Source organism: Ornithorhynchus anatinus, chromosome 1, assembly GCF_004115215.2.
Source record: "Ornithorhynchus anatinus isolate Pmale09 chromosome 1, mOrnAna1.pri.v4, whole genome shotgun sequence".
NCBI lineage: Eukaryota > Metazoa > Chordata > Mammalia > Monotremata > Ornithorhynchidae > Ornithorhynchus > Ornithorhynchus anatinus.
Genome location: NC_041728.1, coordinates 118213754 through 118231048, shown reverse-complemented (window position 1 = coordinate 118231048; position 17295 = coordinate 118213754). Strand labels below are relative to the sequence as shown.

General features: G+C 44.2%; 1 protein-coding gene across 3 annotated transcripts in view; it reads right to left on the bottom strand.

Moving 5' to 3' along the window:
• COPB2 (COPI coat complex subunit beta 2) overlaps positions 1–17295 on the bottom strand; it is a 33811-nt gene that overhangs the window by 13623 nt on the left and 2893 nt on the right. For all 3 annotated transcript variants that reach the window (XM_029061427.2, XM_029061587.2, XM_029061513.1), the window contains exons 2-6: positions 7624–7761; positions 6360–6446; positions 4053–4179; positions 2370–2518; positions 1185–1331 (exon numbers count right to left, since the gene is read on the bottom strand). In XM_029061427.2, coding sequence (XP_028917260.1) covers positions 1185–1331; positions 2370–2518; positions 4053–4179; positions 6360–6446; positions 7624–7761 — 648 coding nt within the window. The remainder of the gene's footprint in view (positions 1–1184; positions 1332–2369; positions 2519–4052; positions 4180–6359; positions 6447–7623; positions 7762–17295) is intronic.

The window sequence follows — 17295 nt, the reverse complement described above, 5'->3', positions numbered from 1 at the left end:
AACAGGAGAGAGAAATAAGGTTGGTGTGCTAGGGATGGAATCAAATATATATTTAGTTGAATAGTGTTAAAGAGATACCCTGAGGTCCTTATTCTACAGTCCTAATAATCATATGTCACGGCAAAAGGAGGTACTGTCGGTATAAAAATACATGAAAACTGGAAATTTTGTTTTCCTTTTAATGTTGTTGCCCTTAATTCCTACTGTAATAGATTTTCATTTTATACATACTAACTTGACTCTTGCCAGACGCCCGGAGAGCGCAGTGTAGTGGGTTTTACTATTTTTGACTTCAGTTTAAATTTTGCAATTATGAATGTGACTCTGCTCAGAAAAGAAAGCCAGTTTCCTAGGCTTCAAGTCAGTCCCTGGTGGACATTTTTCATATGACTTGAAAACTGGAAGCCTACATAGGATTACAAAAACAAAGGAAACACGCAACTGAGTGGGCTGGAAAAGCGAAATATTAGGCTATTATACCACATCTGTCTGTACTGAATTACTTCTGGGATTTGCCATTTCTCACTTTCAAATCCAAGCTTATTTAAGATTACGGATGTCTGAGGAAAATTGAGTGTTCCTATTCATTCTACTACATAATTAAAATGTAAATATAAACTCCTATGGCTATCAACTTCTTTCTACATCAAACAGAAACTCTTGACCACTGACTTCAAGGCTCCCCCCCAGCAATCTACTTCTTACATATTTTCTCTCTTCACCTGCCAAACCCCAATTTATAGTCTTTCCTCTCAACCTAGGCTTCTAATTATGCCTCCCTCTCAACTCCTCACAACACTTCAAAAAGGCTTCTTCCAAGATAAAGTTTGCAGTGCTATTTCAACCTGAGAGGGCACTGTAGCCAATGGGTGCTATCCCCCCCAAAACACAAAAGAGTGCATTAGAATAGGGATGACAAGAATTCAATTTACTTATTCCATTTAAATTATTTATGTATTTTTTATTCCAACTTTTCATATTTCCAATTAGATCTATATGCTTTTCCTACTCCCTACATTGAATATATAGATACAGTGTACATCAGCCGGTCTTCATTAAACAGTAAACTCCTCCAGGGCATGCACTGGATCTTTGACTTTTATTTTCTCTCTCAAGAGCCTAACAGAGTTTCTTTGGTACAGGAGGCTCTCGATAAATGCGAATGAATGTTGAGTTTCAAATACCTGGTAGTCCCATATTTTAACAAGGCGATCATCTGCTCCTGAAATGAGATACGGTTTGTCACCTCCACTATAGTAATCAATGCAGTTCACTCCCTTCTCGTGTCCCTCTAAAGTGAAGTTTGGTGAAGAAGAGCCAAGCTGCCAAACCTTCAAAGAATATAATTAGTGAGAAATTAATGCCTCCATTTTTTCAGAAGTAGCGTATCAGACATGAAAATGAGTTACGATGGGTCCAGTAACTCCATCCCTTCACCTTTTTTTGTGTTCTTTCTTTTTTACTTTTCTTTTGTTCTCCCTCTCTCCTTAAGAAATGGAAATACTTTTGTGGAAGACTTTTGGTGGGCCTATGGAAATTTTTTTTGAAAGGTACTGAAAGGATGTTGATTTATTATTACCTAAGAAAGGGACAGACAGAATGGAAAAAGTAAACACAGATCAGAGTGATAAGTCAGGCAAGCCAAGTCAGAGAACACAGAGTAGGAAACAAAAGGTATGTGGCAAAGATCACGGAGAAGTCCCTTAAAAACAAAAAATTGAAATCTGTGCCAGACAAGAACAATGAGAGGGTGTAGATTAGGGAGTCATGCACTCAACAAAATGCACAATGAATCAGCCTTTAGAACACTCTGAAGAGAGCCATATGAAACGGGGAGACTAAGAAGGAGGCTAATGAAAACAATTATTATAAACCTGAATTTTACTAATTAAAGATAGAAGAATGGTAAAACATTTCAAGTAAATTAAGGAGAGAAATAAGCTCATGTGGATACTGCTCATACATGAACGTAGTTCATGCGGGAAGTGATTATGATGACAGTGAGATGAAATAAAGAGGAAGAAGTCAATCACACTATTATCCAGCACATCTGTAAAAGGCTTTGCTATTGGAATTTTTAAAAAAACAACGAGAGATTGATGGGATTGTGATCATTTTCATTAATTTTTCTCTGCGCCAACTGGAAGCCCGCACTTCCGGGACCTGATATACTTAATCAGAAACTGAGCTTAAACAGATTTTTACGAGATCTCAAACTCCAAAATAGAGAATACACATTAACTGTCAAAGTAACATTTGCTTCTATATTAATTTTTTTCCCAGAAGCATCTCAAATACTAATTAACCTTCATGGGGCCCACACACCATCTCGAAATGTACTTATAACGACACAAATGTGAATAGTATACCTTGATTGTTCTGTCCAAAGAAGCGCTGGCAAACTGATTATTATCCTTGGGGTTTATGACAATTTGCATCACATAGTGGGTGTGCCCTTCAAACACCTGAGAGCAAGACCATTTTTTATCCCAGTCCCACAGTTTAATGAGCATGTCATCTGAGGAAAAGAAAAGTTTTAAAATTAGTTGTACTGCCAATACTCTTCAAATTGTGTACTTATGGTCTTACTGACACATTCTAAAAATCACAAATCTCTTCTGCCTGTCCTTTAGAAGGCTCAAAGTCTCCATGTAGTTCTTACTATTTTAGAAAGGATTGTAACTCTATTGGTAGGTTCAACAGGAACCTTTGGTAATCGCGGGAGGAAAGACTAGCAGGTATGGATAGTTAATGTTATTTGTTAAGCGCTTACTATGTGCAGAGCACTGTTCTAAGCGCTGGGGTAGATACAGGGGAATCAGGTTATCCCACATGAGGCTCACAGTTAATCCCCATTTTACAGATGAGGGAACTGAGGCACAGAGAAGTTAAGTGACTTGCCCACAGTCACACAGCTGACAAGTGGAAGAGGTGGATTCGAACTCATGACCTCTGACTCCCAAGCCTGGGCTCTTTCCACTGAGCCATGCTGCTTATAATGCCAAACTCTCAAAGGCTGGGACTGATAATGCAAACTAAACTTGAACAACTCACCTAAACCCAGACTGCCACTATGAGTAAAAGGATGAAACCAATGACTCAAACAATAAGCTTGTGTCTGTCAAACTCTGTTGTATAGGTACTCTCTCGAGCGCTTAGTACAGTGCTCTGCACATAGTAAGTGCTCAATAAATGCCAATGATGATGATGATGACTCTTCAAATTCCACGCAGGACAGATAGGTCCTAAATAGAGCTGTCTAGAAAATTATCTCTTAGAATTTCATTTTCAGTATATAGCATAATATTTTACAGTTACATAATATATTCTTTAAATCCTTCATACTTTTAAAGGGAGAAAGGTCACTGGCTCCTAGTCACACCTGTATAGAGAAGTCAGAACTAAAAGGTTAGTAGCATTCACCCGTTTCTCTTAGGGAAAATGGTCATTTGTACCATTTTGAAAGAATCAACAGTAGCTAAAAAAAAACAACTATGAAATGATTGACGAATCTAACACAGGATAACCCAAAGGTGTGGATATCCAATCTGACCAGAGATGGAATATAATGAATAAAATGAAAACCTTTTTTCAAATGTAATCTTAATTTTATCTAACCCCACAAAAATGTGGGATAGTTCATTTTTTTCAGAACCACAAAAAAATAGTCTTCAAAATGTTCCTATAAAACTTTTAGCAAGATACGCATTTACGTGAAATCTTCTGAAACTAGCTTGAATACAAATGTAAAAATTGTCTGTGCTCTGGCAGTGGGCCCAACTTTAACTCATCAACATGGAAATGGGCTTTCCCTTTGGCGGATGTTTTAATAACCATATGCTGAGGTCTTCTTTGACAGGAATCTGAGCTATTACATTTCCAATCATAAGTACGGTGGATATTTCATTAAAAAACACATGCGCTACTTGGCGTTAGCATTTCAAATGCAGCAACATTTCGATCAGGATTTCTCCGTGAATGGAAACTGAAGGATCTGAAGGGCTTTCGACTCTTAAACGGAGAGCCGACTGCACTTGCATATATTCTCTTACCGCTGCTGGTTAGGATGAATGGCTGTGTCGGATGAACAGCGATACAACGGATGTAGTCTGAGTGTGCTTCAAACATATGAACTCTCTCCAAAGTGTTGTAGTTAAACACTCTAATTTGCATGTCATCCTAGAGAAAGGAAAAACAAACATTGCCAAAGTGGGCCTCCAGTGGTTACTTCCCCACTCTCATCGGTGTTGAGGCCGCAGAGAAATGTCGCTCCGTCCCTCCTCCCCCCCGCCACGTCTCTCTCCAACACCACTGGGGGGGTCCTGGGAGGTGGAAGCTGGAGAAGAGGCTCCTTTTGAACACTCAGGATGCTTGGGAATCTGGATTATGAGGGGACAGATCGCCTGGCTAGAGCAGTGAGAGGCTTGAAAACGACTTCTAGAGACAATGACACACAGTAGGCACCTAAATATACTAATGATGCCTTGCTTTTATCATATGTATTGTTGTCCTTGTTTTCTTTTTCTTATGGCATTTGTTTAGCACTCACTTAACTTGCTCGGACACAGTCCCCATCCCGCATGGGGCTCACGGTCTAAGTAGGAGGGAGAACAGGTAATCCCCATTTTACAGTTGAGGAAACAGAGGCACACAAGTCATTATTAGTAGTAATATTATAATGATATTTGTTAAGCGCTTACTAATCATTCATTCGATAGTATTTATTGAGCCCTTACTATGTGCAGAGCACTGTACTAAGTGTTTGGAATGTACAATTCGGCAACAGATAGAGACAATCCCTGCCCACTGACGGGCTTAGGTAGATACGAGCTAATTGGGTTGAACCAAGTCCCTCTTCCATATGGGGCTCACGGACTTAATCCCCACTGCACAGATGAGATAACTGAGGCACAGAGAAGTTAAGTGACTTGTCCAAGGTCACACAGCTAAGCAAGTGGCAGAGCCGGGATTCTCATATTGCTCTGCGGATTATTATTTCAAACTTCCCTTCTCTGCTGGGGAATCTCTCTTCCCCATTTTAAGACGGTAGGACACGGACAACAATTATTCATTCAGTCATATTTATTGAGAGCTTATTGTGTGCAGAGCATTATCATTACAACATCTTTCTCTACTGCCTAGTACAGCACTCGGTCCACAGTAGATACTGCAGCTAAAACTATACACTCTCAAGGGCTGAAGACCAGACTTCAAAGCCCCTCAAATCCATTTTGAAAGCGAACATAACTGAGGTACGTATTTAATAATAATAATTATGGTATTTGTTAAGCGCTTACTATGTGCAGAGCACTGTTCTAAGTGCTGGGGTAGATAAAGGATAATCAGATTGTCCCACGTGGGGCTCACATTTTGTAATCCCCATTTTTACAGATGAGGTAACTGAAGCCCAGACAAGTTCATTCAATAGTATTTATTGAGCGCTTACTATGTGCAGAGCACTGTACTAAGCGCTTGGAATGAACAAGTCGGCAACAGATAAAGACAGTCCCTGCCGTTTGACGGGCTTACAGTCTAGTTAAAGTGAGATGCCCAAGGTCATAAAGCAGACAAGTGGCGGAGCAGGGATTAGAACCCACGACCTCTGACTCCCAAGCCCGTGCTCTTTCCACTAAGCCAAACTGCTTCTCTAATAATAATGGCATTTGTTAAGCGCTTACTATGTGCAAAGCACTGTTCTAAGCGCTGGGGTAGATACAGGGTAATCAGGTTGTCCCACGTGAGGCTCACAGTTCATCCCCATTTTACAGATGAGGTAACTGAGGCACAGAGAAGTTAAGTGACTTGCCCACAGTCACACAGCTGACAAGTGGCAGAGCTGGGAGTAGAACTCATGACCTCTGATTCCGAAGTCCAAGCTCTTTTCCACTGAGCCACGCTGCTTCCCAATGACTCACCCAGTCACACAGCTGGCAAGAGGCTGAGCCGGGATTTGAACCCACGGTCACTGACTCTCAAACCCGGTCTCTTTCCACTGAGCCACGCTTATTGCAGTATTTATCAAGCACTCTACGTCAGGCAGTGTACTGGGGTAGATATAAGTTAATCAGGATGGACACAGTCTCTGTCCAAATGGGGCTCAATCTGAGTAGGAGGAAGAACAGGTAATTTAATCCCCATTTTTCAGATGGGAAACTGAGGTCAGAGAAGCAAAGTGCCTTGCCCAAGGTCACAGAGCAGGCAAGTGGCAGAGCCGGAATTAGAATCCAAGTCCTCTAACTCCCAAGCCTGTACTCTCTCCTCTAGATCATGCTGTTTCCAACATAAAGCTTTAGGAATTTTTCAACCACAGTATAGAAAAATGGGCAAAGGAAAAAGAAAAGAGATTTACTGATACTCACCGCTCCTGTCACAACCCAGTTCTTTCTCGCTACGAATTTTGCAGCTCTAACAGGAAGATCACACACTTCAAATGTCTTCACCAGTGTCTTAAAATTGAATCCAACAAAAAGTGATGTTAGAAAACAATTACTTCAAAGTCTATTGAAATATACAGTACACCTAGTTTAGAAATGATCCGATGCTAACAAGAAATCTCTTATCAATAGGAAAAGTACTGAAATTCAACCAACCATCCTTTTTCCTCTGACATGCCAAAGGGCTCCGTATTTGAATACCTTATTCAGATTTTCTATAAAAATGATTTGAACCTGCAGAGGTTCTTTCAAATGGCAAAAACACATTTTAAAATCACATCTATACAATTCATTTAAATATTACAATTAGAGTCAGTGTTCCTTTAACTTGTGCTGCCGCTGCATATTTTAAATAAAGCACTGCACAGGAATTGGGGAGCCGTCCCTTTTCAATGTACTTCTGTCTGGCTAAAATGTAATGCAGGGTCAAAAGAAACAGTTGTGTGCACAGACAGTTTTACCGACTAAGGAGATACATTTTGGGGGATCAGGTTACACTCTGATAACGGATGGAGGAGATAAAAATTATGTCAAAATAGCTAACCCTCCATATATTTTTTAAAAAAACTCTGTAATTGATTGACTGTTATTAAATGTCATTATTAAATATTATTTTTCTTAAATAGCGGCACTTAAAGTCCTATACCGCAAAGTCTTATAATTTCCAAAATGGTATCTCTAATTTATTTTTTTAATCCAGAGGAAAGGACAGGGACTAGTTTTTGTTTGTTGGTGCCAAATGGCGTTGGAGTTCAACAAGCAACATCTAAATTACTCCACACACTAAGATCAGTCTTTTGCAGAATATCCTTTACAGAGAAGGCACAAAAAAATCCACAGGTTCTTCACACAGTGCACCACTGCATCACAGCGTTAGAGATTTGGATTTCTTTTAAAAACTGACTCAAGGTTGATTTTCATTGATACAACCTTTTCTTAAATAGGTTTTAGAAAGGTAACTTGTCATGGTAATTCCTACCGTAGGGCCTTGGCTTCTGTAACCATATATTAACTCTAACTAGATTCAAAAAGAAGTACACAAATATTTGCTGATTATGACTGTGGTAAAAGCTGCATGTTTTCAAATCCACAAAATTCCTAGGAATTGCATGCCAATTACATGCCTTCATTTATCTACCCACTAGATTCTTTTATTTCCCTACTGGCAAGTGTCCTAAAAATGTTTTACCTGGGTTTCATGATTCCAAACACAGACGCTGCCATTGTAGAGGCTAGCCAACATCCATGGCTCGGTAGGATGCAAGTCAACACTCTTCACTCGGTCAGACCGAGCAGTTAGTTTTCTCTTGATATCAAGTCGCAGGGGCTAAAAATGTAAAACGGCAAAAAAATGTTAAAATGGTAAAAATAAGTGGCCTGAAATATCTTTACCACACATTCACCACTTTATTACAAACCCTAACCCTACTATACACATGGACCTAAAAAGCCTTCAGATGCTTCCACGTACCCAATTTCAAGGCTTTTTAAGCTTCCATTATACCCCTTTCATTCATTCAGTAGTATTTGAGCGCTTACTATGTGCAGAGCACTGTACTAAGCGCTTGGAATGTACAATTTTATGAGATGACCACATACCCTCAACATTCACATCTTCAAATACCCCTAGACCTCGACTGACATGGGCTCTTGAAGTAAATATACACACTTAAAGACATTATTTGCCACTGCTTGGCAACTTCAACACATCAACTTTGAGACAAAACAGTTTGAGTCTGAAAATCCCAGTTATTTATAGAGTGCTTGTTAAGGATCCAGACAATTTCCTATCCGGGGAAGGGAATTCTGAACGTTAACATTTCTGGAAAAGAAATAAGTCGGGATAGGGCTTCAGAGTTCCAGGAAGTTTTAGTTTGGTTAAAGTGCTTCTCGGCGATTTTCCTCTAGAATTCTTCCCAGGTCAGCAGGACCAAAAAGAAAACGCCTGGAGAAGCAACCTAAACTATCCACCCAAGGATTACAGCCTCCTCCAGGTTCCCTAACCTCACGGCCTCGGTCAGGGATTCTGACCAACAGATCCCACTTAAAGCAGCATGGCTCAGTGGAAAGAGCCCCGGCTTGGGAGTCAGAGGTCATGGGTTCGAATCCCAGCTCTGCCACTTGTCAGCTGTGTGACCGTGGGCAAGTCACTTAACTTCTCTGTGCCTCAACTACCTCATCTGTAAAATGGGGATGAAGACTGTGAGCCTCACGTGGGACAACCTGATGACCCTGTATCTACCCCAGCGCTTAGAACAGTGGTCTGCACATAGTAAGCGCTTAACAAATACCAACATTATCATTACATAGGTATTTAAATGTACTTCTTCAGTCTAAAATGGCTTTATAATCTAAGATGATAGATGAGCAAAGACTGTTCCTAAATTCGAAGCCAATTTAAAGGGTGAAAAGGACTGCATGCTTTATAAATTTTATTGGAGCTCCTCAAGGGTGTGGATTGCACCTTTTATTTCTGAGGTATATTCCCAAGAGTCTAGTAAAGTACTGTATAAAGCAGGCAATCGATATACGCCGTTGAAGGCACAGAGAACGGGAGGGTTGGTATGTTGTGAGATGTGAAGTCTACGGAATATAGGACGTGACAGATAAAACTGGTTCTAATAAAGAACTCGGGCAACGTATATCATACCGAGAACATAAAAATGACTTGAGACTAAACATCCAATAGTTACTCATTCACCTCCACATCCGGCAGAAACTAACCACCGCTTTTATGGCACTCACTCAGCTCTCTCCTTCTCTACGTATCCTCACTACTTTCCTAATTATAATCGTAACAATCATAATAACTGTGGACTTTGTAAAGTGTTTACTAGGTGCCAAGCACTGTACTAAGCACCAGGGAAGAATGCCCTCCCTCCTCACCTCCGCCAAACTAATACTCTTCCCCTCTTCAAATCCCTACTTAAAGCTCACCTCCTCCAAGAGGCCTTCCCAGACTGACCTTCCCCTTTTCCCTCTGCTCCCCCTTCACCTCTCCACAACTAAACCCTCTTCTCCCCCCTTTCCCTCTGCTCCTCCCCCTCTCCCATCCCATCCCCTCAGCACTGTACTCATCCAGCTCAACTGTATATCTCTTCATTACCCTATTTATTTTGTTAATGAGATGTACATCACCCTGTTTCTATTTATTTGCTATTGTTTTAATGAGCAACTCTTCCCCTAGATTCTATTTATTGCCATTGTTCTTGTCTGTCTCCCCTGATTAGACTGTAAGCCTGTCAAAGGGCAGGGACTGTCTCTGTGACCGATTTGTCCATTCCAAGCACTTAGTACAGTGCTCTGCACATAGTAAGCGCTCAATAAATACTACTGAATGAATGAATGAATATGAAACAATCAGGTTGGAACAGAGGGAGAAGAGAGAGAATAAAGCCGGATCATTTCTCTACAAAACCGTGTAGTTCACGTTTCCTCACTCCTCAAAAACCGCCACTGCTTGTCCATCTACAATCACATCAAACAGAAATTCCCTACCATTGGCTTTAAAGCACTCGATTACCTAGCCCCCTTCTGCTTTACCTTGCTGATTTCCTTCCAAAACCCGGTACACACTTCACTCCTCTAATGCTAATCAACTCACTGTACCTCCATTTTTTAATGGTATGTTTTATGGCACTGTACTTAAGCGCTGGGGTAGATACCAGCTAATCAGGTTGGACACAGTCCACGTCCCACATGGGGCTCGCAATCTCAATCCCCATTTTTTTTTTTTTTAACAGATGTGGTAACAGAGTAGTGCCGTGACTTGGCCGAGGTCACAGAGCAGACAAGTGGCAGAGCCAGGATTAGAACCCAGGTCCTGCTGCCTCCCAGGCCCCTGCTCTATCCTGCCTCTGATCTGGAACCACCTCCCACTTGATATCCAACAGGCGGTCGCTCTCCCACCTTCAACACCGTCCTAAAATCACATTTCCTCCAAGAGACCTTCCCGACTGAGCCCTCATTTTCCCGAGTCAATCAATCATCTTTATTGATCACTCTGTGTGTGCAGGACATGGTGCTGAGCACTTGAAAGTGCACTTGCATCTGTACCCTTTATTTTCTCCCTCCCAGCACTCACATCCTTATCCATAATTTATATTAACGTCTGCTTCCCTGTCCAGACTGTAAACTCCTCGTGGGCAGGGAACACGTCGACCAAATCGGTTACACTGTACTCTCCCAAATGCTTAGTACGGTACTCAGCACCCAATAAGCATTCCATAAATACGACTGATTTGACTGGTATTGAATCCCCATTTTATAGATGAGGAAACCAAGGCACATAACACAAGTGACTTTCTTGAGGTCTCACTCCAGGCCAGGGGAACTGGCAGAATTAGAATCCAGGTCTCCCGGCACTCCCAGGCCCACGCTCTTTCCCGTCGACGACGCTGACTTTGCTACTCTAACCCCGATCGACTCCCTCTGCCCCTCTGGTTTCTCTCCCCTTGATCCTGCATCTTCCTCCCGGCCTGGGACTCCCTCCCACTTCACTTCTGACCGTGAACTCACTGAGGGCAGGGAATGAGCCTGCTAATTCTCTTGTATTTTTTATCTCCCAAGCACTTAGAACAGTGCTCTGCACACAGTAAGTGCACAATAAATACAAATGACTAATCTGACAGATCACCACTCTTCCCCATCTTCAAAGCCCTAAAATCACATCTCTTCCAGGAAGCCTTCCTTGACAAATCCCTCATCACCCGAGCCAATTTTCCTTCCCTCCGCATCATCTCTGCCCTTGGGTCCATTCCCCCTAAGTGCTCAAACCACCCCCTACCCACCCCGCCGCCAAATGCGCTTAAATTCATGTCCTCGTACTCGGTTATCTCCCCGACCTATAATTTATTTAAAAAAAAAAATAAATTCAGAGAAGCAGCGTGGCTCAGTGGAAAGAGCCCGGGCTGGGGAGTCAGAGATCATGGGTTCGAATTCCGGCTCTGCCACCTGTCAGCTGTGTGACTGTGGGCAAGTCACTTCACTTCTCTGGGCCTCAGTTCCCTCATCTGTAAAATGGGGGTGAAGACTGTGAGCCTCACCAGGAACCACCTGATTACCCTGCATCTACCCCAGCGCTTAGAACAGTGCTCTGCACATAGTAAGCGCTTAACAAAAACCAACAATATTATTATTATTTTTATTTCTCTCTGCATCGCTAGGTTTTAAGTTCCTTGGAGGGCAAGGATCATGTTTATCATACTCTCACAGGAGCTTAGTAGAGGGCTGTGCACACAGTAAGCACTCAGATACTGAAATGTGGAAAATAAATGATTCGAATGTATTTGCCAAATGTTTACTGTGTGCAGAGCACGGTATTAAGCACTTGGAGAATAGAGTCGGCAGACATTATCTCTGCCACAGAAATAATAATGATAACAATAATGATGGTATTTTTAAACACTTACTATGTGCCATGCACTGAACTAAGCGCTGGGGTGGATACAAGCAAATCGGGTTGGACACGGTCCCTGTCCCATGAGGGGCTCACCGTCTCAATCCCCATTTTACCGATGAGGGACCTGAGGCCCGGTGAAGTGACTTGCCCAAGGTCACACAGCAGACAAGTGGCGGAACCAGGATTAGAACCCATGACCTTCTGACTCCGAGGCCCGTCTCTATCCATGATACCATAACCACCCACTCTTGACTGTCTACATCTGAAGCGTAACTGTGTAAGAATGAGAAGCAGCACGGCAGCGTAGTAGATAGAAACCGGGCCCAAGAGTCGGAAGGCCATGAGTTCTAATCCTGTCTCCTCGTCTGCTGTGTGACCTGGGACAAGTCGCTTCACTTCTCTGTGCCGCAGTTCCTTCATCCGTTAAAAGGGGCTTGAGACTGTGATCCCCATGTGGGAAAGGGACTGTGTCCAACTCCATGTGCTCATACCCACCGCTTAGTACAGTGTCTCGCATATCGTAAGCGCTGAACAGATACCATAATAAATAATTGCTATTTATTTCATTTTCCAACTGTACATTCTAATAAGGTCACCATGGTGCTGCCCGGCTCTCTGTCCTCCATGGTAGAAGCCCCCTGACAACACAGTCTTGGAAGGAATTGACTTCCACACCAAAATTCCATGTCCACACTCGGTCTTCCAGCTGCTCCGTTTCCCGGAATAAGCCCCCCTCCACCTCAGCTTCCCCTTCCTTCCACGTCGCCCCGACTCGCTCCCTTTACCCCCCCCTCCCCACCCCACAACATTTATGTATATTTGTATATTCCTACAATTCTAGTTATTTACATTAATGCCTATTTACTTGTTTTGATGTCTGTCTCCCCCCAACAATAATAATGTTGGTATTTTTTAAGCGCTTACTACGTGCCGAGCACTGTTCTAAACGCTGGGGTAGACACAGGGGAATCGGGTTGTCCCACGTGGGGCTCACGGTCTTCATCCCCATTTTACAGATGAGGTAACTGAGGCACCGAGAAGTTAAGTGACTTGCCCAAAGTCACCAAGCTGACAAGTGGCCGAGCTGGGATTCAAACTCATGACCTCTGACTCCCAAGCCCGGGCTCTTTCCACTGAGCCACACTGCTTCTCTTACTTGTTCTGATGTCTGTCTCCCCCCTAATAATAATAATAATAATGTTAGTATTTGTTAAGCGCTTACTATATGCACAGCACTGTTCTAAGCCCTGGGGCAGACACAGGGGAATCAGGTTGTCCCACGTGGGGCTCTCGGTCTTAATCCCCATTTTACAGATGAGGTAACTGAGGCACAGAGGAGCTAAGTGACTTGCCCACAGTCACACAGCTGACAAGTGGCAGGCTGTAAACCCGGTGTGGGCGGGGATTGTCTCTCTTTATTGTTCATTCATTCAATCGTATTTATTGAGCGCTCACCGTGTGCAGGGCATTGTATTAAGCATTCATTCAAGCGTATTCATGGAGCGCTTACCGTGTGCAGAGCACTGTACTAAGCGCTTGGAATGTACAATTTGGCCACAGATAGAGGCAATCCCTGCCCAACAACGGGCTGAGGGTCTAAAAGGGGGAGAGGGACAACAGAACAAAACAAGTAGTCAGGCACCGCTACCATCAAGATAAATAGAATCATAAATGCATTATTAATGAAATAGAGTAATAAATACATACAAATATGCACAGTGCTGAGAGGAGGAGAAGGGGGAAGAGCAGAGGGCGGGAGAAGGGGGGAATGGGGAGGGGAGGAGGGGCAGAGGGAAAGGGAGGGCTCAGTCTGGGAAGGCCTCCTGGAGGAGGTGAGCTCTCAGTAGGGCTTTGAAGAGGGGAAGAGAGTTAGTTTGGTGGAGGTGAGGAGGGAGGGTGTTCCAGGACAGCGGGAGGATGTGGGCCAGGGATCGACGGCGGGACAGGCGAGAATGAGGCACCGTGAGTGCTTAGTACAGTGCTCTACACACCGTAAGCGCTCGATAAATACGACTGAATTGAGAGAATGAATATCTGGCTTTCAAACTCCCACATGGGGGGTTTTTGGCAGGGCCAAGAAAGCCAGAATGGGAACCGGGCGACTTGGGCCCAGAGAAGCCGGGATGGCGGGAAAAAGCCGAGCTGAGACCCAAGGAAGGGGGACGGATGGGGTCGCGAGCTACGGCCATCTAACGGCGGGATGGCCGCCCGGGTCTGCCAGAGGTTGGAAAGGGGAGACAGGACGGGTTAATGGGCTTTACGTGTACTTGTATTTTCCCTTAGGTACACTGCTAATTCAGCCCCATCCACTGGTATTTTCACGTCCCACTAGATTTTACGTTCCTGACAGGCACGGATCACGCCTTCTCTGCCAAGAGCTTCGGTTAGTGTTCTGCACACAGTAGGTGCTCAATAAATAACATGGACGGAGTGCTTCTATATGGAGAAGCAGCGTGGCTCAGTGGAAAGAGCCCGGGGCTTGGAAGTCAGAGGTCACGGGTTCAAATCCCAGCTCTGCCCCTTGTCAGCTGTGTGACTGTGGGCGAGTCACTTCACTTCTCTGTGCCTCAGGTCCCTCATCTGTCAAATGGGGATGAAGACTGTGAGCCTCACGTGGGACAACCTGATGACCCTGTGTCTACCCCAGCGCTTAGAACAGTGCTCTGCACATAGTAACTGCTTAAGAAATACCAACATTATTATTATTTATTATTAATATAATACCAATACCAATATTATTATTATACTTCCTCCACCAGGTCCCTCTCTTTATGAATTTGTGTCTGTGTCCTCCATTGATTATAACACCTGGAGGGCACAGACTGTAGGTCTTGCTTTTTGCTTCTGGACTTCAGCCCTCATTTCTTTTCTTCCTCCTCCCTCCTCTATCACCTATGCACATGGTTCTGTACCGCTTAAGTACTCGATATTCACCAAATCCCCAGCTCCATGGCAATTCCGTACATATCCTTAAACTTTCCCTTTTCTTCTATCTGAAATTTATTTTTGTATCTCCCTCCCCCTCTCTACCCCACAGCCCTTATGTATATATCCTTAAACATTCCCTTTTCCTCTATCTGAAATTTTGGTATCTCCTTCCCCCTCCATACCCCACAGAACTTATGTACACAACCTTAAACTTTCCCTTTTCCTCTCTCTGAAATTTCTTTTAGCATCTCTCTCCCCTTCTATTCGATAACAATTCACTCTAACAACCCTCTCGTATAATAATAATGTTGGTATTTGTTAAGCGCTTACTACGTGCCCAGCACTGTTCTAAGCGCTGGGGTAGATACAGGGGAATGAGGTTGTCCCACGTGAGGCTCACGGTCTCCATCCCCATTTTACAGATGAGGGACCTGACAGCGAGAAGTGAAGTGACTTGCCCACAGTCACACAGCTGACAGGGGGCGGAGCGCGGGATTAGAACCCATGACCCCGACTCCTAAAACCGTGCTCTTTCCACGGAGCCACGCTGCTTCTCCCAAACCCTCAGGACAGCGCTCTGCACACGGAAAGCACTCGACAGATACCAATCACTAACGGCAGGCTCCCCAACAAGTAGGAGCGTGCTTCATCTTTAGAGGGTGCTCAATAAATACCCATTACGATGATGATGGTAGCGGATCAGGTGGGAGAAAGGAGAACCTGCTGAAAGGTAAAGAGGACGAAGCATATCCGTGGGAGGAGGAGAGAAGAAGAAGAAACAGAGAGGAGAGGAAGAAGGGCTGGAAGAAGGGAGATGCAGCGTGGTCTAGGGGAAAGATTACGGGCCCGGGAGTCCAAGGAGCTGGGTTCTAATCCCCGCCCCACTACTTGTCTGCTCTGTTACTATGGGCGAGTCACAACTTTTCCGTGCCTCAGTCCCCTCATCTGCAAAACGGGGATTAAGACTGCGGTACCGGGGCTGTGTCCAACCCAATTTTCTTGTATCGTCCCCAGTGGTTAGTGCAGTGCCTGGCATAGAGCAAGTGCTTAAATGCCATAAAAAAAGAGAAGGGCCAAGAAACTAAAGCCTCTGACTTGTTTGAAGTTTTAAGAATAATAATAACCATGTTGGTATTTGTTAAGCACTTACTATGTGCAGAGCACTGTTCTAAGCACTGGGGGAGAGACAGGGTCATCAGATTGTCCCACGTGAGGCTCACAGTTAATCCCCATTTGACAGATGAGGTCACTGAGGCACAGAGAAGTGAAGTGATTTGCCCAGTCACCCAGCTGACAAGTGGCAGAGCCGGGATTCGAACCCATGACCTCTGACTCCCAAGCCCGAACTCTTTCCACTGAGCCCCAATATGCTTTTAGTCCTAGGAGACAGGGACTGGATTTTCCCCATGCCAAAGATACGCCCCAAGCGCAATGAGGGAATTGAGAAGCAACAAAATCCCGGGCATCTTAAAGGCGTCTAAACTAGCGTAAGAAAATTCCGAACGTTTAGCACCGGGTTCGGATCAGGTACTTGGGAAAGAGATTGGGCAGAGTTCCGGCCCAACGTTGGACCAACTGACTACCAAGTGGACCGATCAGTGGCCAGGTCCATCCAAAGTACTGAACGCTTACTATGTACAGGGCACCCTATTAAGCGCTCTCGGAAGAGTAATAATAATAATAATGTTGGGATTGGTTAAGCGCTTACTATGTGCAGAGCACTGTTCTAAGTGCTGGGGTAGACACAGGGGAATCAGGTTGTCCCACGTGGGGCTCACAGTCTTCATCCCCATTTTACAGATGAGGTAACTGAGGCCCAGAGAAGTGACTTGCCCACAGTCACACAGCTGACAAGTGGCCGAGCTGGGATTCGAACTCATGACCTCTGGCTCCAAAGCCCGGGCTCTTTCCACTGAGCCACGCTGCTTCCAAGAATCCAAGAGAGTTGGTAGACACTTTCCCTGCCCACAATGAGCTCACAGTCGTGGCTCAGTGGCAAGAGCCCGGGCTTCAGCGTGGCTCGGGGGAAAGAGCCCGGGCTTGGGAGTCAGAGGTCATGGGTTCGAATCCCGGCTCTGCCACTTGTCAGCTGTGTGACTGTGGGCAAGTCACTTCACTTCTCTGGGCCTCAGTGACCTCAATTGTAAAATGGGGATTAACTGTGAGCCTCACGTGGGACAACCTGATTACCCTGTATCCACCCCAGCGCTTAGAACAGTGCTCAGCACAAAGTAAGCGCTTAACAAATACCAACATTGTTATTATTATTATTATTCAGAGTCAGAGGTCATGGGTTCGACTCCCAGCTCTGCCACTTGTCAGCTGTGGGACTGTGGGTGAGTCACTTCACTTCTCTGTGCCTCAGTTCCCTCATCTGTCAAATGGGGATTAACTGTGAGCCTCACGAGGGACAACCTGATTACCCTGTATCTCCCCCAGCGCTTAGACCAGTGCTCTGCACATAGTAAGCACTCAACAAATACCAACATTATTATTATTAGAGAAACCAGCTTGGCTCAGGGGAAAGAGCCC